At 38.4% G+C, this 26,655-nt stretch overlaps 1 protein-coding gene across 3 annotated transcripts in view; it reads left to right on the top strand.

The window, feature by feature from the left end:
- Positions 1-17,485, top strand: part of TFDP2 (transcription factor Dp-2) — a 57,569-nt gene extending 40,084 nt beyond the window's left edge. For 2 of the 3 annotated variants that reach the window (XM_051625849.1, XM_051625848.1), the window contains exons 11-13: positions 2,382-2,548; positions 8,766-8,871; positions 9,778-17,485. In XM_051625849.1, the coding sequence (XP_051481809.1) occupies positions 2,382-2,548; positions 8,766-8,871; positions 9,778-9,961 (457 nt within the window). In that variant the 3' untranslated portion in view covers positions 9,962-17,485. Of the gene's footprint in view, positions 1-2,381; positions 2,549-5,508; positions 6,825-8,765; positions 8,872-9,777 lie in introns of those variants that run through there. The other variant, XM_051625850.1, reaches the window with a different exon arrangement.
- The last annotated feature ends 9,170 nt before the right edge of the window (positions 17,486-26,655 follow it).

Here is a 26,655-nt window from a genome sequence, read left to right as displayed (position 1 = left end):
GAAATATGAGGTACTGTTATGTTATGTTAACTGTTAATTGGATCACAACTAGTTTATTAGCTAAAAATAGCTGGCTTTGCTTTAATACTGTAGATTACAGATTTCACTCTGTGGTACTGAACTTTAAGTCAATTAACATACAGCAAAAATAGACAGTCTCTAGTAACCTAAGCATCAACATGCAAAAAAGCAATACTATTAAAAGTTAAATTTAAGAATGTAAGAGAACACTACTACTAAAAATGAGCACAGCAGGATTATTTCAGTTGCCGATACTTCAGTTTATATAACCCAGCTTCAGTATTACTCATCTGGAGATCATTAAGTGTACAACCAAAATTAATCAAGCTTTTCACTGTGGTTATTATTCATGCAACAGATGAGTGGCAGCAGCAGTGTGTAGACAAACAGTGCCAGAAAATGCTAGTGTTTAAATAATCGCTGTTACATTGATCTGCTAAACAAGGCAGTTGGCAGAAGTGGTCACTCAGTTTGGAGAATCCAAATTCTGAACTTTACTGGAGAGTGTTGTGCTGCCTGACTGGTCAACTTGAGTGCTTGCCCTTCACTTGGTTTCATCCTCAGTCAATAACCCACTGTTTAAAGGGCTTCCATTTTCCTTTCTTCTCCCAGGTAATATTTATATAAGCATTGGCTTATCAGTATTTATGATGCACAAGCAGGTGATGTTAGAAAGTCCAATGAACAGCTAAGCTCACAGCATTAAGCCACTCACAATTTTAGGTATAGGATCTTCCAAAGTAAAATAATTGCTTGGGAAAATTCCAGCTGCTTGGAACTGTACACAAACTGAATAGTAAGATGGCAGAACAAAAGCTGATTTCTCAGTAACAGCCAAAATAATTCTAGGAATTATTTGGAAAAACAGTAAGGAATACAATATAAACTAGATGCATGTAGAGCTTTTATATCTGGAATACTCTATACTGTCTTGTTCTTGGAAAAAGGATAGCATAACCAGAAGACAGACACATAGGGTAGCAAGAGTGACTGAAGCTATGAAAAGCCTTTCACAGAAGGAACAGATGGACTTTTTGACCTAGAAAAGAGAGGACAGTGGATTCACAGGTGTCTGTAAAATCATGGGTGACGCGGAGAATGTGCACAGAGAACAGCTATACATAGCTGCTTATTACAGTTAAAACTAAGAGACTTTAAGAGAAGTAGCCATGTGACAGGTGTTGGACAGAATATATATATTGTACCAGTCAGTCAATGCAAATGGTAGCATTTGGTGTTGGTCATGTCAAGTCCTTGAAAGAAAAAAACTTCAAGTAACTAGGAAAGGAGTGGGTAGTGTAACACATAGTTATGCTTAAATAAATACAACTGCTTAATAATACCGTACGAGTCACAAAAGAAATTATGCCTGTAACCAACAATTAGACCTAGCACTAAGCGTGTAGATTTCTAGATTAAGATTTTGTGTATAGGTACAAAAGTTTTCACTTTTCATATCTTAATAGATGAAGTAAATTAAAATTAGTATTGAAAAAAAAATTGTCAAGAAGAGCCACACGTGACATCAGGTTGGAAAGATAACTGAAGACCCACCAATGACATATTTTAAATATGACATCTCATGGATGGGTTGCTTTTCCAGGGGTGAAGGGTTTTGTTAGCAGAAAATGAAGTACTGGGATGTAGCCTTACATTGTAATCCCTGGACTGGTGGTGTCAAGGCTTTTAACAGCCTGTGCTCATAGCATAAGGCCAGTTTAGATCCCCCTGCTTTTCTTAAAGCTATGTTAAGTTTATATCGCTATTTCCACTTTTGTATGCTATGAAAAAGATTTTGAGAATCCTGCAGCAGAAATGGTAAGTTTTGTTCATACAGGACTCTGGACAGACTGCTCTGCTAACTGCATCCAAATGCATCCAAAAAAGCAAAGTTATACCAAGGTAAATAGGTCAGTTCACAGGAGGAGTGTTGCACATTCAAACAGAAAGTGAAATATAAAAGAAAACAAATCCAAAATAGTTCCTTTGATGACAGAGCTGCAGCTGACCTTTAGGAGCATTGGATTTAGCACAACTGAAGGTTCATGTTTAGTAAAGCCTCCAAAGAGGGCAAGAGTCCTTTGAATCTGTTTAATGAGGTAGAAAATTTTAGACTTTCTTCCTGCAGTGGTGAAGTTACATTAATTGACAAATTGCCATTTTAAACCCTGCAGGCATGCCAGTCACAGAAACAGAAGAGAAAAAGCATCTGCTGCATTTTTTTTTCCCAAAAGGGTACTTTACAGATAATGAAGAATCTAGAAACTTACCTCAGTGCACACCCAGAAAATGAAAAATAAGCAAAAAAAGCATAGCTGTACTCTTCTTAAAACGATCTCACTTGGGCTTTTTACATGCAGATTTGAATACCTCTTTAATTTTGACAACACCTTTGAGATTCATGATGACAGCGAGGTGCTGAAGAGAATGGGAATGTCCTTTGGGCTTGAGGCAGGCAAATGCTCAGCTGAGGACCTAAGAACCGCAAAATCACTGGTGCCAAAAGCTTTAGAAGGCTACATCACAGGTAAGTTAGTGGAGACTTCTAAATACTGTTCCTGATCAAATTCATAATGTTAACTGAAGCAAATATGATATTTACCTACTTAGGTATGTAACATTTGAAGTTATATGGGAGCTAGTAGGGTTGGTATGTAAATGAGTTATTTTAATTCACACTAATTTATAACAACAAACTTCTGAGTGTGCTTTGTCGTGAAGAAATTCTTAAGTAACTAAATGGACACCAAGAAGAGATTTTCATGAGTTCATATTAATTCTGAATAACCGTTGATGCATGGAGGAGCAAACTGGAAGAAGGCAGTTCTTCCCAAATTGAGGAGGAAAAGGGAAGAAAAAGAGCATCTTGAACTGGTTTGGGTGTAATCCATATGTGATCCAGAATTCTCTGTATCTCTTTGTCCATGTAGACATGCTCATCATACACTCAGTGCATGGAAGGTAGGCTCTCCTGTCTCCAGTCATTTCCACACTTTAACTTGGCGTGTAAAACAGTGATACTTAGATGAAACACATGGGCAGCAGGTGCCATCTGAGCACTGAGCTTCTCTAAATAAAACAAGAGGCTCCAAAGAGTTCCATGCAGAAGCTTTTACTGCCACTAGTCATACTGTTTGAACAGATGACAGTAGACTCAAACCTGGACCTTCAGTGTTGCATGATGGAACCAGAGCTGCTAAAATTTGTATTGCTTCCTTTAGCTATTGTCAGCCTGCATTCTTCTTACTCTAGCCAAAGCTTACATCTAGCCCAGCATTTTCTCAAGTTTCTGGAAGGACTTAAGCTGTAAAGGAAGTGTTACCCAATTAATGTATACAGACCTTCATTTTTGAGGAAGGGGGTAACAAAGCTATTTGCCCTAACTTCTCTACTAACTAGACTTTGGTCTTGTTTTTAAATTACAGTAGTATAAAACTGTCTTTCATGCAGGGAGGTTGGAGATTTCAAGTAGTTGACTTAATTTTTTTAAAACTTTAGGATAAAGTTGATTCCCTTCTGTTGGCAACATGTAATCTTCGTGTCAGGATCTTTTAAATGCAAGCTTTTTATTAAAAATGCTATTTCGTCTTGCTAAGAAAAATACAGTTAAGTAGTCAGGAAGCTGAATATTCAGTTTTGTATTCCTAATTTTACTATGTGAGAGAGTTAAGAATGAAACATTTTTTTTTAATTTGTGATGTCAAAACACTGCTGGATATAAATTGGAATTCAGTTACGATCAAGAAGATTCTAAATGGCTTAGCATTTCAAACTACAGCAAATGTGCTTGTGTTTATCCACACCTGTTTGTCTTTTCCTGGTCCTGTGGGTTTTAAAACTAAGATTCTATATTTTAACTTCAGTACATTTTGAAATTACCCACCAAGTCTTTATAAGGCTGCATGGGTGCCAAAAAGAATTTGAAAGAAATCATGTTTTGTTCCTCGCAAGTTCACTCAACTAAAAATTATTTACCACATAATTTATCATCATTGTAAAAAGGGAAAAGGAGTAGAACTCATTGTTTTTAATAGTGCTGCAGTCTTCAAATTACTTAATTGCTCCTATGTATCAAGAAGCAAACTAAAATTTCTATTTCATTTAAACCTGCATTAATGTTTCCAGAGAATAGGATTTCTTTACATGTGCAAAAAAACCCATGTCGCTACACTATTTATTGAGTAAAAACAGCTTTTAATGATTAAGTAATAAATGTCTGAACTAGTGACTAGCAGTTCATTTTAGTTTGTTTGGAAAAAACACCCATGTACTGCTGGTGGGGTCTTTTTTTATTGAAAGCATTCAAGACAAAACAACTGTGATGTTCCTGCACAAGTGAGAAACAAGCAGCACTCTTTCCAAGAAGCTAAACAGAAACAAATGGATGCTAAAATTGCATTTTATTAAAGTATGTTATTAGGGTCATTTCCCTAGTAGCAGATGAGCAGCCAGAAACCTATCTAGAATACCTATCTAGAATACTCAGACATGGATTTACATTCTGCTGTTTCAGCCTCTGAAGAAATTAGCCCAAAAGTGTTGCTACTAGAATATATTTACTCATTGAAAAGGTTTCCTCTTTCTATCGCTTGCAAGTTAACTGCACAACTCGTCTCTGCAGTTAAGAGTATGAACTACATAGCAGAGGTTTCTAATAGCAGTAACTGGTAAGTGATGGAAACAGATTTAAGCATTTTGCACAATACTTGAAAAGCATTTGCCTGATTAAAATTTTTTTGCTAAGTTTAACCTTGACAGTCTTTAGATGCTGTTTCTTACACTGCAAGACTAGTGAAATGGAAGGTTCATTACTGGTTTCTAGAACTCATGGTCACTACCATAGCTCTTATGGTTGGCACTTACAAGTTCATTTGCTTCAATTACTACTATATAAGAAAAGCAAATAAAAGTCTCTTCTTATTTATTAACTGAGTAAATTCAAGACTGAAGTCCTGTTCTAGTATGTCTAAGTAGGTAATTCATTTGCAGTAGTTTGTTTTGTAATGCTTGCTACTGTGACTGGAGAAAGAGATGGAAGGATCCATGTCCAAACCAGTTCAATGAAAGAAATTTTAAATTGTCAAAAAAACTTGGACCATCTGAGGTTTTTTTTGTTTGTTTGTTTTTTAAAATAACTTCTAGTTGCATTAAACATGCAAAATAATTTGCTTGGAACTGCTGTTGTGTGCATCAAAACCTAATTAGTGTCTCTTCTTTCCCAGAGGACCATGTATTGTAGCTATTCTTCAAGCACTCTCATTTGATAAAAGCAGTATCTTCTAGGTTTTTTACAGGTTTCATGATGTTTTAGCAATAAATTGTTGTGGATTTTTTTAATATGTATTTTAAATAGTAGGTTGGTGTGATCCTCAGGTGTCTGACTGCCATTGAAATCAGAAGAAGCTAAGTCACACATTTTCATGTTGCTCAATTATCATAATTGATGCAAACTTATAAAACTGACATGATTTGACCTTACTTCTACAGGTTTCCTGAACAGGAGCAAGAGCAGAGGATACAGCAGCTTAACCATAACTTACAGTAAAAGCTGCCATTAAAGTGCTGCTTTAGCTGAGTAGGCAATCCAGAACAAGCGATGGATACACACCAGACTGCACTACAGCCACATTACTTGCCAGCTCCTTACTATGGAAGGAGCAACGTTATTTCTAATGTAACACTTGCACCAACTTAAAGATGGCATCCCTGGGTCACAATCCTAATTGCATGTTCCTGCCCCGTTCTTCATTTTGACACAGTTACTTTCCTCTGCCCTTCTCATGAGCTGGTTCAGGGTACTAGACTGCATGGTTTTTACCTGGCAGACCAGTTTGTGGCAATTTAGTCTGCAGAACTGTTTAGCTAAGGCCTCAAACCTCAAGTGTCAAGGAGGGAATGAGATTGCTGGGTGAACAGAAATATGCTACTGACTGAGACAAGCCTAAATTCTTGTAGAACCAAATCCGGAGTAACATCCTGGGCCTTTTATGCCATGCATGTACAATAGGCAGTTAATGCAACAAGTCCTGCATTGGTCAGTGGTGTTGTCACTCCTACAGATTAAAAAAGCAGGAAATAAAAATTCGGAAGCACTAATAGTTGTGGTAACAACATCCCACTTTTATGTATCCCCTAAGGTGGGGAGCAGAAAGAGTGGTGCCATCTAGGATCCCTAGATTACAACTCTTCTTTATTCTTCTGTGAGGAAGTGCTCTGCTACCTACCTGCACAAGAAGCCTTGGCTGGAAAATGGGCTGGAGTTGGAACTGATGAGAAAAGAGTACTCTGAAAAAATTAGCTTCTTCAGCTATCTACAGTAATCTTATGCAGCAGTTTTACTTTTGCATTAATTACTAAAGGGTATTGAGGGTATTCCTTTACAGCCTTCTCATGTAAAGTACAAACTCGTACCATGTGTACCTCCTGCAAGATATGCCATTCTTACATTGCACTATACCTTGGGAAGGTTGTTAAAGATGCTTTCCAGTCTCTTCATCGTAGGCAAGACTTCTTTCTTGACAGTACTTTCCAGACAGGAAAGGGCTTCTTGAAGTCACCATCTTTTCACAAACTTCCTCTCTTCCCTGACTCCTCAGAGACCACTGGAAAATAAAATTTAGGAATATAAGGTAATGAAAGTATAAGGCAGGAATATGTATCTATGAACCTTCTTTTCCACCATATGTGTAAAATCCATACTTTCCTTCACCTTGCTCTTCAAAAAGAAAAGCTAGCTAGGTATTATCCCAAAATGTTAATAAAATACAAGATTACCAGCAATGACTTGTTATTCTTCTGGAATATTAAGCATGTACACACAGGCTTCAAAAGACCAGGAAACAACACTGTGGTACATCTCTAATCCACTTTATTAATCTAAGTACAATGCAGTCATTCCAAATACTTCAGCCTCCTCCTGCAAAGACAGGAGGAGACTGTCAGAACACGTTCTCCGTAAAAACAATCTCCATTTAGGGCAGTCTTAACAAAAGCCTTCTAACTGTGTGCATATTCAACTATTCTCATCTATTCTGTCCTCACAGATCACCCTAAAGCTGCTGCTTACTAAAGTTTCCTGTCATGTTCCAAAGACTCTGCTGGCAGGAACGTCAACATTGCTAGGCTTGCTTTGTAACATGATTTAAATATCTCACTGCTAACAAGTCACCAGAGCACAAAACAAGGTAGCCAGTGGATTCCCAGTGGATGCCAATTTCTGTGGCTGTGACAACCTGCTTAAAACAGTCCCCTGTGCTACACAGTACCCTGTCAAATCTCAAGGAGCCAAAGCTTAACAAGAGCACAGGAGGACAAATGAGAAAGCGTACGTAACAAACACAGTTATTCTCTTATCTGCTGTCACAGAACAATTCTAAATAAAATATTAATAGTATACTCCCATTTTACTGCCATTGTGCAGAAGAGAGGTTTGCTTAGGCATAGCAGGTAACAGTAAGGACTACAACTTCTGGTTTAACACATCCAGCTGGAATCACATGCAAGTATAATAAAAAAGAACTAGACAGTCTGATTTTAACTGTGTCGAGATGGAATTTGGATAGGTCAATAGAAACACCTAATTTAAGAGACAAATTAAAAACAAACCCCCTCAAAAAAATCCTGTAAGTGTAATTGGGTCAATGGACTTGTTTTGCTGATTGTCTTGGCAGAAATTCATGCAACTGGAAATAACTGACAGGTGTTACTTGTTAAAGAATTTGAAAACAAGTACTATGAGGGTTTTAAGTAACTTACCTGTATATGTCCCTCAGAGGGCTTTTAATAAACTACCTCAAGCAATTCACTACTGCAAGACCATTTTAATCCTAAAATTTCTTATCCCTAGGAAGGAGACTTACTTGCACATCACACATGCAGTATACAACAGGCTCTCTCTTTTGTACTCAGACCAAGACCTTTGCCATGGTCTGTTCACATCCACAGCTGATGGGTGTCTCTACTCAGGGTCAGAACAGATCAGGAGGCTGCATTGCAGCCACCTATGAGACCACCAAGATGAAACTGCCTTTGGCCATCAGAACACACAGCTGAAATGCACCTGCTGGTATTTCATTGGAGTATCTCCAATCCTGACAAGTACAGATCTATTTATTACCATCACTGAGTGCAACAGCAAAGGCACCTAGAGCTGGTGAGGCATTTCTACAAGATCAATCTGCAGCAGTGCATTTCCATGAAGGACTCCCAAAACTCTTATTTCAGGTGCCTGTGACTGCAAATGACTTACTAAGCCAGGGTCATCAGCCTCTTCAAACAGAGGGAAAAGTTCCATAGACAGTGCAAGTCTTGAGTGCATCCACAAACACGGGGGGGGATATATATACACATAAAAGGAGGCCTACAAGAAAGACAGGTACAAAATTTTATCAGAGCCTGCAGTGATATGACAAGGATTAATGGTTTTAAAGTGAAAGATGGTAGATTTAGGCTAGGTATTAGGAAGAGATTTTTTACAATGCAGGTGGTTAAACACTGGAAGAGGTTGCCCAGAGAGGTGGTAGATGCCCCATCCCTGGAGACACTCAAGGTCAGGTTGGACAGGGCTCATAGCAACCTAATCTTGATTAAACAAGACATATCTACAGTATAAAATCAACTCAAGCTACTGGTACCTTCTCTTCTAAACTAAACTAAGGAGTCCTAACTGCAAAAAGAATGTCAAGACTGTAAAAGGAAGAAAAAAATTAAGTAATGATCATAAATACAATTATGCTTTTTTCTAGATATATCTGCAGGAATTTCATGGATAAACCAAGGGTTACTTCCAAGTTCAGCACAAGCAATTTCACATTTAGAGGTAGCAGGAGGCACTTCTGACGCTAAATCAAGGTACATAAAATCTTTCTTAATTCAATTATAGCCATACATGCTTGTGGTACTTTCAGTAACCTCACTGTTTCATGCCATGTGCATGCAGGAAAAGAGATTTTTCAATTACAGTTGATTTTTGATTGTGACAAAGTCTCTTACTTTGTTTTCCTTGAGAATTATATTTGAAAGGTCAAATCAACATGCTTTGAATTTTGAACAGAATAGCTATTTTGCATCTGTTTCAAAAGACTAGAATCCCTTCCAAGCCCTTATTATAAAAATAACAGTGTTTTCCTGATTAACCTTAAATTCCTGCCTAGGCATGGACTACAAATAGGTATTTACATGTAGAAAAGAGCCTGATAATACTTCTGAAGCAAACAAAAGAATGTTTCATGTCTAAATGCATGACGACCTGTATGCATAAAGTTTAGTCCACACAGTCTAATGGCAATTTTAAATTAAAAAACAACCAACAACAACAGAAACCCAATCCAAACAAAAAACCAACTCAACAACCATATTCTTCTTGGAGGTTACCTGTACCTTAAAAACATGGAAGAAGGGATTATTTTGGAACAGCTTCTTCCTCATGGCATTTAATAGCTTAATTTCATATTGCAAACATTTCTGTATATTGAAAAAGCTGTGATGGGTTTGTTCTTCTTTAAGATTTCTTTGGCTTGAACAATTCTACTGGTTGGTTATGAAAAAAAAAAAACACAGCCACACAATAGAATTTTTTTATGCAACTTTCCAGTATTTTAGCAGTTTTCATAATTGTTAGCTGTGTTAAATGCAAAGCTTTTGGATTTTTCTGTGTTGATAGCATTTCTTTAGCTAAAGGAAAAGCTGAGGCCAAAAAGAAAGCTTAAAACTTTGTAAGAAATCCTCTAAACTTCAACATCTCTGTTGTTTTGATAGTGAGAATCCAAGGTTGTGTTTGGATGCTGAAGTGGCCTTAGCAACTGGGCAGTTTCTTGCCCCTAGCAGTCAACAGTCCAGCAGTGCAACATCACGCTACTCTGAGTCACGGGGAGAAACACCATGCTCATTCAATGATGAAGATGAAGAGGAAGAAGATGAGGATTCTTCCTCCCCAGAATAAGGACAGTAGAAAATAGAATATAAAAAATGCTGCTCAAGTATTCTTAATGGGAGCTCCTGTTTGAATTTTACTTGTTTCTTGCCTTGGTTTGCACTGTGTTCAGTGAAGCAAAAAGGAAGCTTCAAAATATTCACCCACAGCTGAAATTGAAAACTTTTTGTAACTGAACAGTGTGATATGCAGACACAGAGCAAAGTTTTTTTTATCAACTATGACTAAGGAAAATAACAAATTCCCTGGAGACTGGGCAAAGTAAACATCAAGTTCACAGTTTCCATTCTGGGACGCTCGGTCTCAAGTATCTTTCTTCCCCTTATCTTTACCAGATGGAGAAGAAAACAGTCAAGAAATGCCAATTCTTGCACTGTCTTTTGGCTGCGCTACCTTTAGAAAAAGGGGGAGAGAGAGAGAGCACGCGTGAATGCGCCAAAATAGTTATTTAAAACTATCGTATATGAAAATTGTTCTAGGGAAAAGGGGCTGTTAGAATGTTTGCTTTTTTCTGTTAAACTTGCTGTATAGAAGATTCTTAAAGTAATATAAATTGCAAGTAATTAAATGAATCTTGAAATAGTTTAAATCCATTTTAGATACTCTGAAAGTAACATTAGTATGTCTATCTTGAAAGGTTCATATGTTCATTTATACTGCAGACCTAATTTATTATAAGCAAGTGATTATTCTTAGCCATTATTAAACAGGATAAAAAGAGTGGTATTCTCTGCACCAACTTTTTTCAAGGAAAATGTTTAAAAACTGTATTTCTAGATTATAGTGTGTCCAGTAGAGCTACGCTACTCCTTTACTGTTCTAACTTTCTAATCCCTTTGATTTTATAGCATGTGGTTTTTTTAAAAAAAAAGGCCTCTATGTTAAAGATTTCAGGTAGCACATTTTCAAAGCAGTATTTTCAATTTTCGGGTGGGCAGGTCACAACTTTTAAAGTCATAGTTGAGGTTCTTAGGAAAAAAATTAGCAATACATCATTTAATGTTTTGCATTGTAGTCAATTTGGATTATGATAGACTAACTCTCTTACAGTTGACTTCTGTTGCACTCACCAAGATGACTGCACCAAGTACACCTTTGAAAACTAGTAGTATCAAGCCACTTCTTAAAATAATTTGTGGCTAAAGTGACACAACATTAATCCCATTTGAACTGTTAAATTAGTCTTGCAACAGTAGGCTCTGTGTTCTATAGTTAACATCACATCCAATCATAAAGACCTTTTTTTAAAAAAAAACACTTGAATAACAGAGCAAAATACACTGTAGATTAACTCTGCACATGGTGTTCTAATCCAGTATTTTAACTAGTCTCAAAGTTTACTATTTTTACTTAGGTAAATCCAGTTTTAAGTAGTGTTACTTCTGTTTAGTTTTTATACTATATGTAAATAGTTGACCTGCTTCTACATACCAAGGTATGAACTGTCAGAGCTCAATGATGTTGGCTCTGTCATTTAGTTAGGAGATCAGGCAGCTTGTAATACTATTTGTTTGAGCAGTGGCAGCAAACTGGATCCCCAACTGCTGTGACCATGACTCCAGCACAGTATGGGCTGTGTCCGTGTCACCTGCTACAGGCACACCTGCCCTAAAGCCAAGGAGATCCAAAAGCACCAAGCCTGAGCTAGCAGGGTAAAGTGGGGCTCCAGCTAAAACACTACCTGGCTGTTGTACAGGAGTTAACACATGGCTAGCTACATACAGGAGAAGGTACAACTGCCAGGAGCACACAAGCACACCTGCATGTTTGCATTAAAAATTAGAGCATCCAGATAGAAATTTTTCACAGGTAGTTCAAAATCTTGCATTTGAGATACAGTTAGGATGGCACTATTATTTAGTTATAACTCTTTACTAAGCAAATAAAGCTATCTAGCTTACAACAAATGAGTTGCAAATGCACAAATTAAAAGACTTCTTATATGCCTACCACATTATGCAGCCTCTGGGCAAGACTGTTAAAGACTGTACTGTGCTTATGGCTCACAGGCAACAGCAGACTGAGGGATTTACACCACCTCACTTCAACCAAACCTGTAACACTACCTCTGTATGAAGAAAAGCTTTACAAATACATAACAATATTCTGAGAGTCAGTGCACTTCAGAGAAGTGGCTCACTTTTGAAGGGAAGGAGAAGGTAACAGATACTCCAGGCATTACTATGGTATTGTCAGCTTCATGAATGACATTTCTTTTAAACAGGTAATTGCTCATATTCTTAAAAAAACCCCACCACATTGTTTTTCAAAAACTGCCTGGTCAGTCAGCTTTCATTAGAGAGGGCAGATCTAGGGTACCTGACATATACAGGATCCTAAGGAACTCTTAAAAGAGGAAAACATTTTCTAAAGTGATTTCCCCCTCCCCATCACGCATACATTAGGGGCATATTTCACTTTACACTTTCTTCACATTTGCCACTTAAAATCTGTGTAAAAGAAAAAAACAGCAAGGCACTAAACATTTACTAAAGAAGGGCACTTCAAACTATAAAAACGTGGCAAAAAAGGCTTCCTGCCCAGAAACTGAATGTATTTTAGGCTTTACAGGAAGAGTGTCTTCAGTGATACTTTCCTTCCACTGATACCGATGTCATTCAAAGCAGCAGACTGCACAGCTACTTGCTTTCTGACAAACTTCAAGCTATCAACTTAAAAAAAATAATAATCTAAGAGCACATAATATTTAAACTGTTGAACCAAGACTTTAAAAAGGTTTTTTTCCTGAACTAGTTGAATCCAAAGGGCAAAACAAGTTAGAACATTTACAAGAGATTTCAAAAAGAAATTATTTCCTTGGGATTCTTTGTGCCAAGCTCCAGTTGAGGATGAAGTTCAACTAAAGCACTGCAGTCTTGTGGTTACACTGAAGTCTGGGAACTAGGAGAATTTTGGGTCTTATCCAGCTATATTCAGTAGTTTATGATCTCAGGCAAGCCTTTCAGTCATTCTTGTTGATGTGAGCTGACATATTTAAAAGAAAACAACACCAAAAAAAGCCCAAAAGAAAACAGGTAGATGCAGGACCTCACAAAATGCAGCTGTTGCATCTAAATTGAGCTCTGAGCAATTATGAGTACTAAGGGGACTGAGAATATTGAGCAACCACACAGCTCCCACTAAGCTAATGGCAGTAGTTATGCTCAGTCGCTTCAACTTGCAGGCCTCCCCTCCCTCTGAAAGCCAAGAGCAGATACTTTCCAGAATAAAGTGGCCATTAGCAAGGCTGGCTTCTCCATTTTCTATTCAGTTACCATCACTTTCTCTTGTCTCGTGCAATACCCTTGGCATTCATTGATATAAAACAAGTATCAACTGGTACTAGATGGTATCACATAGAAGACAAAGTTAACATGTAAATTTTAATGCAAATTCTACTTAATATAAATTTAAGTGACATGGTTCTGCATCTTGGAACACTATTTCTTAGTTATACATTCAGACAGCACTTGTCTGCAAGCAACATAATGCTGTGTGTGATTGCTTTTATAAATATTGTACTAAACAGCTTTCTTTCTGGACTTAAATTATGGTGCTTGAAACATCTAAATTTTACTTAGAGAAACTTGTTAGCACTGCAAACTAGATTAAAAAATATGAGTGGGAGATGGCATTTCTCTATTATGTGGAAATCTGACAACGTTTATGGATTTTGGTTTTTAAAATGGTATTAAGGTGTGCCCTTTCAATACTGGAATTGTTGGCAACAATGCACCTAACCTAAGAAAGTGTGTCTATTTAAGTAAGACTAAAGCAAATGATACCAGTTTAACTGAAGGTATAATTTTAACTGACTTCATTAAATCTAGTACAAGCCACACTGCAGACATTCCCATTTTCGTTAAGGTTTTCATTTAGTTTTAAAACTATAGCTTGCCAATACTCCAAATCCTTTTGAGCAGCTGGCAACTGCTGACTATACATAATATCAACAGAAGGACTTGTGCTGATCCAGCTAATTCAGCCTGAAGTAACATTATGTAAAAAGGCCTAATAACCAAATTTTAATCCTTTTTTTTTCCTAAACAAGACCCTCATGTTCACACATAAAATTATATTTGAATTTAGAATTCCACAGTTAAGGTTTTAAATGTCAAGTGCTCTTTCTTGTGACCACATCCACCATTTTAATTGAAAAGCATGGCTGCAACAATCACATTTAAACACTGAGCAATACTAATTTTTATAATTAACTGGCTTTTTTCAGCTGAAAATAATCCAAGCCAGTTGATCAAGAAGACTTTCCTTTTAGTGAGATAAAGACGTTTGTGTTTTGCATTCATTTAAAAGCAAAGCTAGTAACCACAGGATATAGCATAGTAAGGAAACCAAAACTATTCATCTAATTTATATCTTTTCAAGAGTCTCTCAGGAACATAAATATTTTAAATAAACAGATATAATGAACTACTTTAATGTTTTATTAAAAAAATTTATAGTAATAGTCATACTTTGAGGTGACCTCCTCCTGCTTTACTACAAGCTTAATTAATTTTAAATAAAGAAATGCTGCAGTTCAGTTACTCCAAGGCCTGGTGTATTTACAGCTGAAGACACCTCAACCTTCAGCACTGGAAAACAGTACCTTTCACACCGTTGCTGATGAACAAGGAAGGGGCTAAGGACCATTGCTCTGTTTTCGTTTTTTTGAAATACACTTCTTGAATTTCGACCCATGCCAATAAATAATTTTCAATTTCTGATTATCACATACTTAACCTTGCAAGCATCATAACAGCTCTAAGTATTTTCTGCTGGCAGCTGTTCACATAACCAAATAATACCATGATGCTTCCTGAAACTCTTCTTCCTCAGACTTAAGGTTCCTAAATCAGATTACCTCTTTCCTATTTAGCTGTTAGAACTCAAGTCTGGTGAGTGTTTTTAACAGGTTGTGAGCAACTTTTCTTCTGTGGACCAGGTATATTGCCAAAAAAATCCCCACAACCAACACTACTCCCAGTTGTTTATCACCTCTGCTTTTCAAGTCACTCTAGAGCTGCTCATACAAGTACTTCCTAGCTCATTCAATCTAATTATCTTAGCTAGCATCCATGGATACCAAACCCAGCTGGTATTGACAGTCTGATGAAGGAATACTCATAAAAGCAATCTGACAGCAACAACTGAAGGGGCTGTTTATCACAGCTGCTCAGAAAGTGTGTATTCATCCTGTATGTTTAATACTCCTACCTTGTGTGGCCTACCCCAAAGATCAGCCAAAACCGACATGTTTTCTTTCTGCTTGCATCTTTTTGACAATACCCAAGAATCCAACATTCAGGATATCAACTTAACCTGCAGGACACCAAAAATCCTTGCTCAAAATTGGACAGAGGAAACATCTGACATCTACCTATCCAAATCCCAGGAGAAAGCCTTCTGCTTACAAACAATTTGAAGCAAATGAATATCTAATTTTTCTTTGTCCAGTAAGAAAAGCAGGCTGACCTGGTTCAGATCTGTCTATCTGCAGGAGGGCCATGATAATTCCAAGCAGATACAGGAACCTCCCAGTAGCCCAGACTTGCACCTCTTCTCAGTATTCTGTATTGGCTAGAAGTGGCAACCACTGAATCCTCTCACTTCTCTAAATGCCCTTCTTAAACACTCAATGCTTTCCAGGCATAGGCGCTTTAGATAGAACAACACCATGGGATGGCAGGATGCAGCTATATAAAATTTAAATCCAGTTGTGTAGATGTAAATAAAACTCATCTAGGCAGTATATAGGAAACTTTTCCCAAGAGAAAATGGGTATTTAACAGTGACTTGTTTTCAGCCTGTTCTCATTATCCAGGCTGAGTGAAACTGAGAAATTTACTCCCTAGCACTATCAGGTGCTTGTGCCCTCCCATGAAGCATCAGTGGCACACCCTTAAGAACAAGGCAGTCCAAGAGGAAAGAACGCAGCACATGTCCATAGCCCTTCCCACTTAGATGTTTTAGGTCACAATTATTCTGAACAGCAACAGAAGTTAAAACATTGATCAGAAAAGTTTTAAGTGGGTTAGTTAAATCTCTAGTGTAACTTTAACAGTTAGATTGGTTGCATTAATGCAGTCATTAAGTGGATCTCCCAGAATTTTCCTAGGAAAACACCACCAGCAACCTACCACAAGTTCCCTTGTCTCTAAAGCCAGGCTGTATATATGAAAAATACTTAAGTATATGCCACTGTTACAACACTGTATCTCACAAGCACTTACTGTGAAAAAATTAAGCCTACTTTGAGCAAACCTGTAAGAACTAGGATACGAGTTCCTTCTCATTCCTCAGGTCCTGACTGTAAATAATGCCCTGGGACCAAGGCACCAACCGCCATTTGCATATCCTACATCACGTCAGGAACAACTAGCCAGCAAGTACAGGCACAGTTTTTACAGCACTGCATGTCTTTGGGCACTTCTTAGATGATCTGGCGTAAGATAAATCCCTTGGCAATGAGCTAGTGCTAGTTAGAGAGCAGCTGCAACATGCAGTATCCATTGCCCCCATTACAGTAGCACTTTTTAATACCTACTATAATCTACAGGGAAGTAAGTTGTAGAGATACTTCCTTTTTATGTTTAAAATGCAGAAACCACTTGAAAGTCCATTTACTTTTAAATTAAATAAGACTTTTTTTTTTTTTTTAAGAACAAGGCCAGTCATGAACAAAGCCATTTTATGACCTCTGTCAATGCTGAACTCCAAGGCGGGTTTGTAAACATGGTGGGTGGGAAGAAAAGCACCACTGACAAACCAAATTTCTGAGGAAGCTAACTAGATGGAATTTTAAGTTTTAATTAATTTTTTTATCCACTCATCTTAATTCTCCCCCTTTGGCATAAAGCATCACACGAACACTCTGGCAGAAATTTTTCTTCCTTTTCTCCTGCTGAACTCCTGTGTCTTCAGAAAGGTCCAAGCTGCCCATTCATCTCTTAAACAATTTGCTGCATAATTCTGAATTCTCCATAGATTTCTTTCCTTCCAAATACCTTTAAATTATAAACTAAAGTTTTATTTTTGCAGAAAGACTGCTATTAAGCTATGCTGATCTTTTGTCCTGATCAAATAGTGTTAATTTCTACTACCACATTGTTCATGGCTAGGAGTAGTGTAAAAAAGAATGTGGTAGTATTGTATGTTCTTTAAACACTGACAAAGATTTAAAGAAAAATGCATATACAAAGTTTTACTTTCCTAATAGGAACACTGGCATTAGCAAATAGTGTATTTGAACCAATAGGAAATATTCCTTTGTAGTAGCAAACACTTTGTAAATAAAAACTTGTTATTTTTTTAATGGAAATTTTATAGAAGAAGCTATTTCTGTATACTCAATTGATCCCATGTTTACTGAAAATGCTGCAAGTGGGAATTGTACATTGTGGAATGGGGGTGGGGAGCAGACAAGCCTGACTGAAGTGAAAACTATGTACACTTGGGAGAAAAACACCCAGTTGTCTGTGAACAGGAACATAAAGCATAACTATAGAAGAACTGAATAAAAGAATTTCAAGGCAATGGGATTGGGCTTTTTTTTAAGAAAAACATTATTAAACAAAAGGTGGTTCAGTTTAACGTTGACAGTATGTGTACCTCTTTAAAAACATCTAAAAAGAAAATCTACTTTACAATTTAACATCCAGAAAATATTGCATCCTTTGGCATTTTGAAAATAAATAAAAATATCTAGCCAATCCAGCCTCATTGGTTAGTTTACCATTCAGATAAACTTTATGCCATTATCCAGGAAAAGATGCTGAACTTCTCAAATTGTTACATTTTGACAAATTAACTCACAAAATGTTTAGGAGTATTATTGTCCCTATCTCATCAAGACATGCACCTAATCTACACCTAAGAGAAGGCCTCAGAAAACAGCTAATCAATTTCCACATCAGTCTCATTGCAGATTTCACACAGGCTCTTTCATGCAGTTTTCTAGAAGTGTTAGGTCTATTTAACAGCCAAGTCTGCAAGGAAGGAATTCAGAGTTCTCTTCAGCATGCTGTGTCCCAGTACTTCATGTGCTACCTTTGTGTCTCATGCTAAATCCTCTCCAAACACCCTTCAAACACCTATAGGCTCTGAACATATATCCGTCCAGTCCCCTTCCCCATATTTTGTTAGCAAGAATCCAAATTATAAGAATTTGAGGAGCATTAAATACAGTCTCTCCATCATCTGTGTTGGTTTTCCAACTCCACCAAATACAAAAACTCCAAGTAATTTCACAGTGCTTGTTTTTCCTCACACGCACAGAAGACCCATGACTTGGTATTTTTAATCTCAAACCAGCTGATAGTAAAAGTTAGAAGACAACAGGAAGAGACCTGCAATACTGTAAATTAATTCTTGTGCAATAAACATAAACTCTAACAGAGACCTCCTTTCATTTAAATACATTGGCATATTTGAGAAGACATTTTCATTAATAAATTTGGCTGACTCCAGTTAGCCCCAAATAACTAAAAACTCTTTGTTACATATTTTTATGGGCAAGAAACAAAATTGAAGAAGCAAGAAGGTATAGTCTTTATCTCAATAATATAGTATTTTAAAAAAAATTTTAAATTAAACAAAAAAAAAAATCTGTACCTCCTTTGTGTCAGTGCTACATAAGTTGCTACCAGAAGGATTCTGGAACACTAAGCTTCCAGTGGAGCTGGTTGGGATAAATATTCTCCTTAAAAGAATCTAAAAGGACAAGGTTTTGTTGTAAGCTACTTCTATTTCTTTATGCTGTATTTTCATCTGGGGTTCTCTCCCCTCCAAGAACCCAACATAAAGACTGGGAAAAAGTTAAAGCATAGAAGTCCTTTTATTCTAAGAGAGATGTACTCTGCATGGTTCTCTAAGAATGGAGAAGTCTGCAAGTAGCTCTCTCTCTAATTACAAATGCTTTTGGTTCAAGTTTCTTTGTCCAAAAAAATAGCATCATACAAACTATTTTATATTTTTCTTTACATAAATCTGCATGTTTGCTAAACAAAGGAATCAAACAACGGTCACTGCTGCAGCATTAAGACGTTCTGTGTTAATAATAACAGCAGAAACACTGAGACAACAACACATTTCTCCTTTTTTTAAAAAAGTCTTTAAAAGTGTATTTTGCTGAATTACACACATTCTGTTAGAAAGCAAAAAGATCCCAGAATGCTTGGGAAAACCAGAAAAAGAAAACCACCAAATTTGTGTAGGTTTATTATTCATTAAACTTTGTCTCAACCCCAAGTGTAGGATAGGAGATAAATTTGAACAATACTCCATTGTGGAAGCCCACTGTCACGAGTAGTGTCCCTGAGTGCGTGTGATTCGTGTAGGTTGCTCCTGAACACAGCTCAGCTTTGCTGCACTTGGCCTGTCCTTCATCTGCCTGAAGAACAACTAGTCTTTGCTCTTGGGGTCCAACATAATACAGAGCCCCTATTCCATTACTCCTACTGTACATCAATGAAAAGGCTCAAAAACCTAACGTCATGTATCCTTGCTGAAACCACCATTCAAGGGTAAAAAAACCCACAAGACAGTGTTCCTATGTATTTCACAGGATACACAGTAATTCTCATATGTCACAATGGTTAAAACAAGTCCGTCACACTGAAAAAAACACAAGTTGTTGAAGGATTTGCATTCCTGCCTATCGGTTCTTACAGCTGCCACCTGAACAACCACCGGCACCTTGATTTCACTACACTTCGAGAATCCCTCATCCACAGAACTCACAGATCCACAAACTGAACACCATTGTCCCAGGCAGCCGTAGCCGAGCGGGAAATTAAGTAAAAGCCTACAATAACGAGATGCCATCAAAAGGAAGTGCTGGCCAACAGAAGGGTTTGTGTTCTGCCAGCATAAGGCAGCAGTTCCATAATGGCACTTATGTAAGCACTCTTGGTTTAGAATATATTAAATCAATACTCCTTTGGTCCCGAGGACCTGTGCTAACCCAAGTTTTCATTATCTTGACACTGAAGTCCAGGTTATGCAAAAAATAACAATACACAAATATCCATCTTTCACTGTTAATTGAACATTATTTTTCAAATATTAAATAACAAAAAATCCTGTTTCATACCATATTATGTAAAAATCAACAGCCTACATTTTTACAGCAGTTACTGACGTAAACAAGATAGTCACTTTTAATAAATAAGCACCACAAAGACATAAATTTCTTGGCACACTGAGGAGCTTAAAAAACATTTCAAATGAATAAACAACATGGATGATGGGAAAACATTCCAGCATTTACCAGTGTACAATTTGAGTCTCCAGCTTTCCAGAATGAAATTAAACAGCATTTGGAGCTCTTAGTAACAAGGCTAGGTTGAGAGCATGGACAAGTTACTGCAAGATAAGGAAGGGCGTGAACTCAACACAGACAGCTTGGACACACTAATTGCCCAGTTACACCCCACAGAAAGTGGATTATCTGTGGTAAAGGTAAGAATTTTTTTAGTTAAATGGGATTTTTTTAAAAAGTTGTGTTTCCATGGGTGCCTGTATGTTTTTAAGGCCACACCTCAGTCAAACATTAGAAAAAGAAGTGCTTGCACGTCCATGTATTTTGTTAAGACAGTTCTTGTGTTTTATATCTACTGTTGCAGGATAGCAACTTATGACCAGACCAGCCATATTATTATCCTTTCCAAACAACCGTGTCCCTATGTTTAGGTTATATCCTGTGTTTACCAAGTCCCCGTATTTGTTTCTATCCAGTTTGTTCCTGTGTCAGTGCTACAGGAACACACGCCCACCAGCTCAGTCTGCTCCTGAACAACGAATCTCCTCACAGAGGCAGGTCTGCCCAGCCCTCAGCTCCGCAGTGACTGCGGCCACAAAGCAACACAAAGGCCTCACAGGCTCTTCATCTAAGGAAGGCAGGACAGCAGGACAATATAATGCTACCTGCCCCTGGTCTTAACACTTCCAGAGTTGGTTGTGGGCTCATTTCCAAGAAAGCAAAGTCACGTTTTGAGTTTTCACACCTGCGGTATCACCTAGCTGTACTCATTTTGCACAACTTCCCCACACCTGCAGAGGATAAGATCGAAACGCACCTCGCCGTCTGGAAGCACCGCCTGACCCCCGTCTCCTCGCACAGCCCTACCAGACACACACAGGCTGTCCCCCGCTCAGCCCTCTGCCCGAGCCCGCTGCTGGAGCCCAGGCCCGCCGGCCGAGCCAGCCTTTCGCCCCGTCCCGCCGCCGATCCGCAGCCCTCCCACCCCTTCCTGAGGCGCCGGCCCGGTCAGGCCAGCGCTCTCCGTCCCGTTCGCGCCCGCCCGGGCCCAGGTCCGCCGCTGCCCGCCCCTTTTCCCTCACCGCGGGGCCGCTCTGCCGACCCTCGCCTCCTCACCTCCGCCAACGGCCGCCGCGCGCGCCGGCCCCGCCCGCGCTGCCCCCGCGCGCACAACCCGCGCTCAGCAGGCTCGGGAGCAGGAGGCGAAGAAACGCGAAACCGACCTTGTTACACACATTCCCGATTCCCGAAGAGCGCAGAGTTGGCAGAGCGGGGCTGGAAACGCGTCTTCACCTCCTTGGCCCGCTCAGCAGCAGCAGCAGCAGCTGGCGGCCGCCAGAGCACACCTGTGCCTGGCTGCGACCGGCGGGAAGGGGACACCCTTCCTCACCAGAAGAACCCTCTGCCCGGGGCCACCAGCTGCTGCAATTAGAAAGTCTGATTTAATTAAAAAAAAAATAAAGAAAGAAAAAGCGGCCAAAATTCAACAATTTCATATGGATGCTTTAAAGCTATTCTCATTTTAAAGCCTTTCACAGCAGTCCCCGGGACTTCTCCAACCATTAGTCCTTGTATGGACTCTGCATGTAGGAAACACGGGGAGCCACTCCCCCAGAGTGGCCTCTTGCCATGAGGGAGACGATCGATACTGCAAAATTCTGAACATATAATCAGAGTTTATGAAGTGATTGAACTGAACAATTAGATCCAACGGGTGGCAAACCTCAGAAGGTGAAAAGCCTTGACTTAAGTACATTGGAGAGTTGAAAAAATACAAATAGCTCTGGAGAATCTGCAGACAAAAACTTCAAGATGGAAAAAGGTCCAGTGCTTGCACAACATGCTTTGAGGGAGATTTTTTTTTCAATTATCATTCTATCAACACGAAGATAACTTTTTTCTTTCCCATCACAAAGTATTATTACTAGTAAACTGAGCAAATTATAGAAGAGGCTGCTATACCTATTGCTAATAGGAAATTAGATGTAAAAGACTACAGCTGTATGAGATGTAAATGAGTACAGCTGCAGGCTGTCTGCAGCTGGGCCACATCCTGATGTAAGCCCAGGATTTTTTACTGTTGCTACATACAAACTTTCTCACCTTTGGTATTTTCTCATCACATTAGCATGACTAAAGCCAAGTTGGAAATATTCTACACTTACAAACTTTATTAATGTTCTGCCAAGCTCCTAACAGTTTTCTAACATCAGGCAACACATTAAAGACTATTAAATTAAGGTTGAATGTGATAGGGTTATTCTGTCCAGCGTACACTGCAAAGTAACTGAGCTAATTATATCAGAGCATTTATCAGCTCAGTATTTGTTTGCTCTTGAGCAGTAGCCAGAAGCTATTGCACAGTCAGAGACCTGATCAGGTTTGTACTTTAACTGAGGCCCCTTCTAGCCAGTGTAAATGTATTGTGTGTGTCCCTGAGATTATTGGTATTGAGCCATCTCTTTGTTTTTAAACATAGGAAAAGTGTAATTGGCATGAGGCCAAATGGGTATACCACCAGAGACACAACAATTCTGGGAAATAAAGCAGTACTGGTTGCTAAAGATTTTTCATAAAGAACTGCAGAGCCCAAAGAACTCTTGCCAGACTCAAGAGATAGGTCTAATTAATTCATTTCATAGGGGATTACCCCTATTTGAAATCTGGGAAAATGCATCCATCAAGTGGTATACTTTATGACTAATAAGCCATTCACAGTTAAAGATACTGCACTAAAAGATGATTGCAGCCAAATACACCCTGCTCAGATTGCTAATGGATATAATCCCTCAAACTATTTTTTTCTTGTTTCTATTCAACTGGTTAAACTTGTATTAGAAAAAGACTATGAAAATTATCAGTAGCTAAAAGAAAAAAAGTACAGAAGACTACCTTAACCAGTGGTCAGGCTCTTAAATGATACAAAAGCTGAAGGTGAGCTGAAGGCTCACATGCTGTTCTCAGCGCTGCCCAAAGTAGTGAACAGGTACAAGGCACAGAACCAGAATAGGCCAATAGACATTGCTAACCAAGGGGGAGCCTTGTTTCCTGGGTACAGGATGCACACACACCAGGTAGAGAATGCACACTGACAAGCTTTTGAAGGTGATACTACTTATTTCTGGAATTATTTTGTTTCCGTTTACATGCTTTTGTAACTCTATAAAGGAGGTAAAGTACTACATAAATTGGATACCTAGGCATGTATTCCTCATCTGTAGTAAAGCTATGAAAGAGTAATTCAAAAGAGGAAAACAGAAGCACTGTACTCTCAGTCATCCACAGGGCACGTTAGTGTTAAACTCAGCAGCAGTGGCTGCTCCTGCCTGAAGAAACTGCAAAGACTTATCTCCACAAACATCCACTGGTTATTACTAATCACCAGCAACTGTTCTCAGTGGAAGAGCTGTGATATATGCTTAGCTTTACATTATTTTTATGGTTGTTGTTAAGAGGAGCTTGGTAAGCAGGAAAATATAGAATGCATCTTGTGCAATCCAGAATGAGTTAAGAAGCCTTGTGCCTGAGCTCCCTGCAGACAAGAACAAAGTGAAACTTGAGGAGCCAGGCAGGAGACACTGGCTGAGCAGACAGCAGGAACACGAACTCAAGGGGCAAAGACATCTTATGATTCCAGCAGCCATTTATGTCCTAGGGAGATTTCAGAGAGCTTTCTTGTCATGTTTTATGTCATGGCTGCATTTCTGTTTGTCAGAGTGCATTTGCCAAGTTGCACTGCTGAGTTTTTATATGCAACTCAGCCTACAGCAGCTTCCAGTAATGGCATCTTATGCAATTTTTGACCTACTTTAACACATTGGGGCACTTGGAAACATGAGATCCACTGCAGCAGCTTTCTGCTTGGCTGTGTTACACTGCAGCAGGAAGCAAGTAGACAAATACCTTGATGCACTAAAATACAGGTGACAGAAAAACAGACTTTAGTTTTCAAGGTATATATCAAACTATTAGGTGCATCCTGATCAATCATCATGCCTTATACCATCCTAGAGACTGTACACATTATTTCAAAAAGATCAGTCGAAAGTCAGTAAACTTGCATATACACTGACCCGTGTGCTTTCTACAAAGCATTTTGGTATACACTTGATTTGGGGTTGATTACTTCTGTCATATTCAAGTGGGTTTATGTAATGAAAGTAGTTCTTCATTGTGTTCTGTTTTTGTATACTTTGGGATAATTAAGAAAGTTAAGAGGTTATTCAAATATGAATGCCTTTAGTAGCCTTTTTGAATACATACTCTATAAAAAAAACAACAGAAAACCAAAATAAACAAGAAAAACACCACAGATTGTATTTTACCCCCTTTACTTTTCTCCTATCCATAATTCTGTTGGCTTGCAAATAATTCACTTTAGACCTTTCAAATATTTTCTTAGCAGCTTTAACAAGCTCCCTTATACCCAGCAAGGCAGTTACTACACAATCCACAGAAGAGTTATAAACCCTCTCTGGCTCCCCCAGTTCCCAACCAGTCCACATTACCTCCCTCTTATCAGCTACCGTGTTACCTTTCGGAAAAACATTTCCTCAATATACAAGCGTACAGAGCTATCAATCCAGACTGAGGAAACTACCTGTAGGAACACTTCCCCTCTTTCAAAACTTACATCCTCCTGCCACACAACTTCCCTTCTCTTGCACAGCAAGAGGGTTGTAAGCCTGAAGATGAGATTGCACTATAACAAACCTGCAAGTCTTGTCAACGTGACTGCAAACTCCTCCAGTTCAAACTGGGCAGCTGGCCTCAGGAGATAGTACTTGCTCTCAGCATGCAACGTGTACATCTGTGCACCATCCACTGAAAGGACATATATATAAAAAATCAAGTGAAGTAACTAAGATGCTCCCAACCACATGGAGAAATTAATTTTAATTCAGCTTTACTTTTTCAGAGGGGGATTTATTTTCTCGTGTTTTCTTACAAAGTCAAGAATCAGATTCAGATCAAGAATTCCATTTCACTTTTATTTACCATCTAAGCCTCTCTGTGGCTCACTCTGCTGGGCTTTAGTCACTTGAAACACAGAGGATGGGGGACCAGGGGAGAAGTCTCAGGAAGCTTCTAACTTTATACTTGTGGCTATAGATGGCCTTAAGTGAATAGCTCAATTACTGAGCAGATTCCTTAGGGATTCAGTACAGAAAAAACGGGACAAAATAATGAGCTGCTGCTACATCTGCCACCTCAAATGAAGACAACTTGAGCAACTTTTCTTCGGAACATATTAAGATTAAACTCTTAGCAATTCCCTTCAGTTAATGCAAAATCAAAATTAGGCACTACTACCACAGCCACATGCATCACCTCAAAATATTTAAGTACGTGCTAGTGAACATAACTGAAATTTCCTTTATTGACTTCTTTAGGTGCTTGCCTGAGATTTAGAGAAAAAAAAATATTTTTAGTCATGATTAGAGCTATTTGATCCAAATAAACTACACAGTGACACACAAACTTTTGATAACCCTCATGTTGCACTAAGATTTACAGTCAACAAATTGCAATAGCCTGAATTCTCAGCTTAGCTTTTCTGATTTTCTTCCCTCCCACTTAGGCAGGAACTGAGGCAACTATGTTGTAAAGGAACTCACTCTGATCTTTTGCATTAAAATCCTTCTAACAAGACAGCTACTCTATATATTTTAACTGAAGGGCAACTAAGACTACTGTAAAATCAAGCTTCTATGATGGAATCTTTGTCTAACAGCAACACTGACTTCATAGTCAGGTAATTTCTAAGGTAGAAGAGGTAAACTCTTTTTGGTATGTAGTCCAACAGGTGTAACCTAACAAGCTTCAGGACAAAGGTTCATGATGAGAAACAGCTGAGGTTAAAAGGTACTTCAACTATTTATTCCCCCAGCATAGTTAATACAATGCAGAAGGTATGTAACTCCTCTGAAGTAAACCCCACGCATATTCTTTGCTCTTACCTAAAAAAAAGCCACCCCAAACCAGAGAAACTTAGTACTGATGTAGAGGGCAAGCTGAACTGAAAAAAAAACAGTTCTGTTGCCACAGTGTACAGCACAGGCAGAAAGCACAGAGGCCTCAGACCATTTCCTAGTTTGCAACAGCTTGTAGCAAAGGGAGACCAGAGGTCTGCCTGTTGTATGTGAAATTTCTTCTAACATCAACAGGCAGAGCTAGATCTGACCCAACTGAACAGTTGTTTCTGAACACATTTATGTCTTGAGTATTCCATGGTTACAATGAAAAAAAAATAATTCTAAATTAAAGACTTAAAAGACTTTTAATGGTAGATGTATTAGCAGAAAGATTTTTTCTATGAAAGTCCTAGTTTTCACGTATATCGACTACAGACATATTAACAAATTCATTAAAAAGCTTCAGTAATTTGACAGCAGAATTAGCATGAATGCTACTGACATGTTTCAACAAAGTGCCTAACTAGTGA

The sequence above is a fragment of the Apus apus genome, chromosome 8, assembly GCF_020740795.1.
Source record: "Apus apus isolate bApuApu2 chromosome 8, bApuApu2.pri.cur, whole genome shotgun sequence".
Lineage (NCBI taxonomy): Eukaryota > Metazoa > Chordata > Aves > Apodiformes > Apodidae > Apus > Apus apus.
Note: the sequence above shows the minus strand (reverse complement) of the source record. Positions and strands in the feature narration are given on the sequence as shown.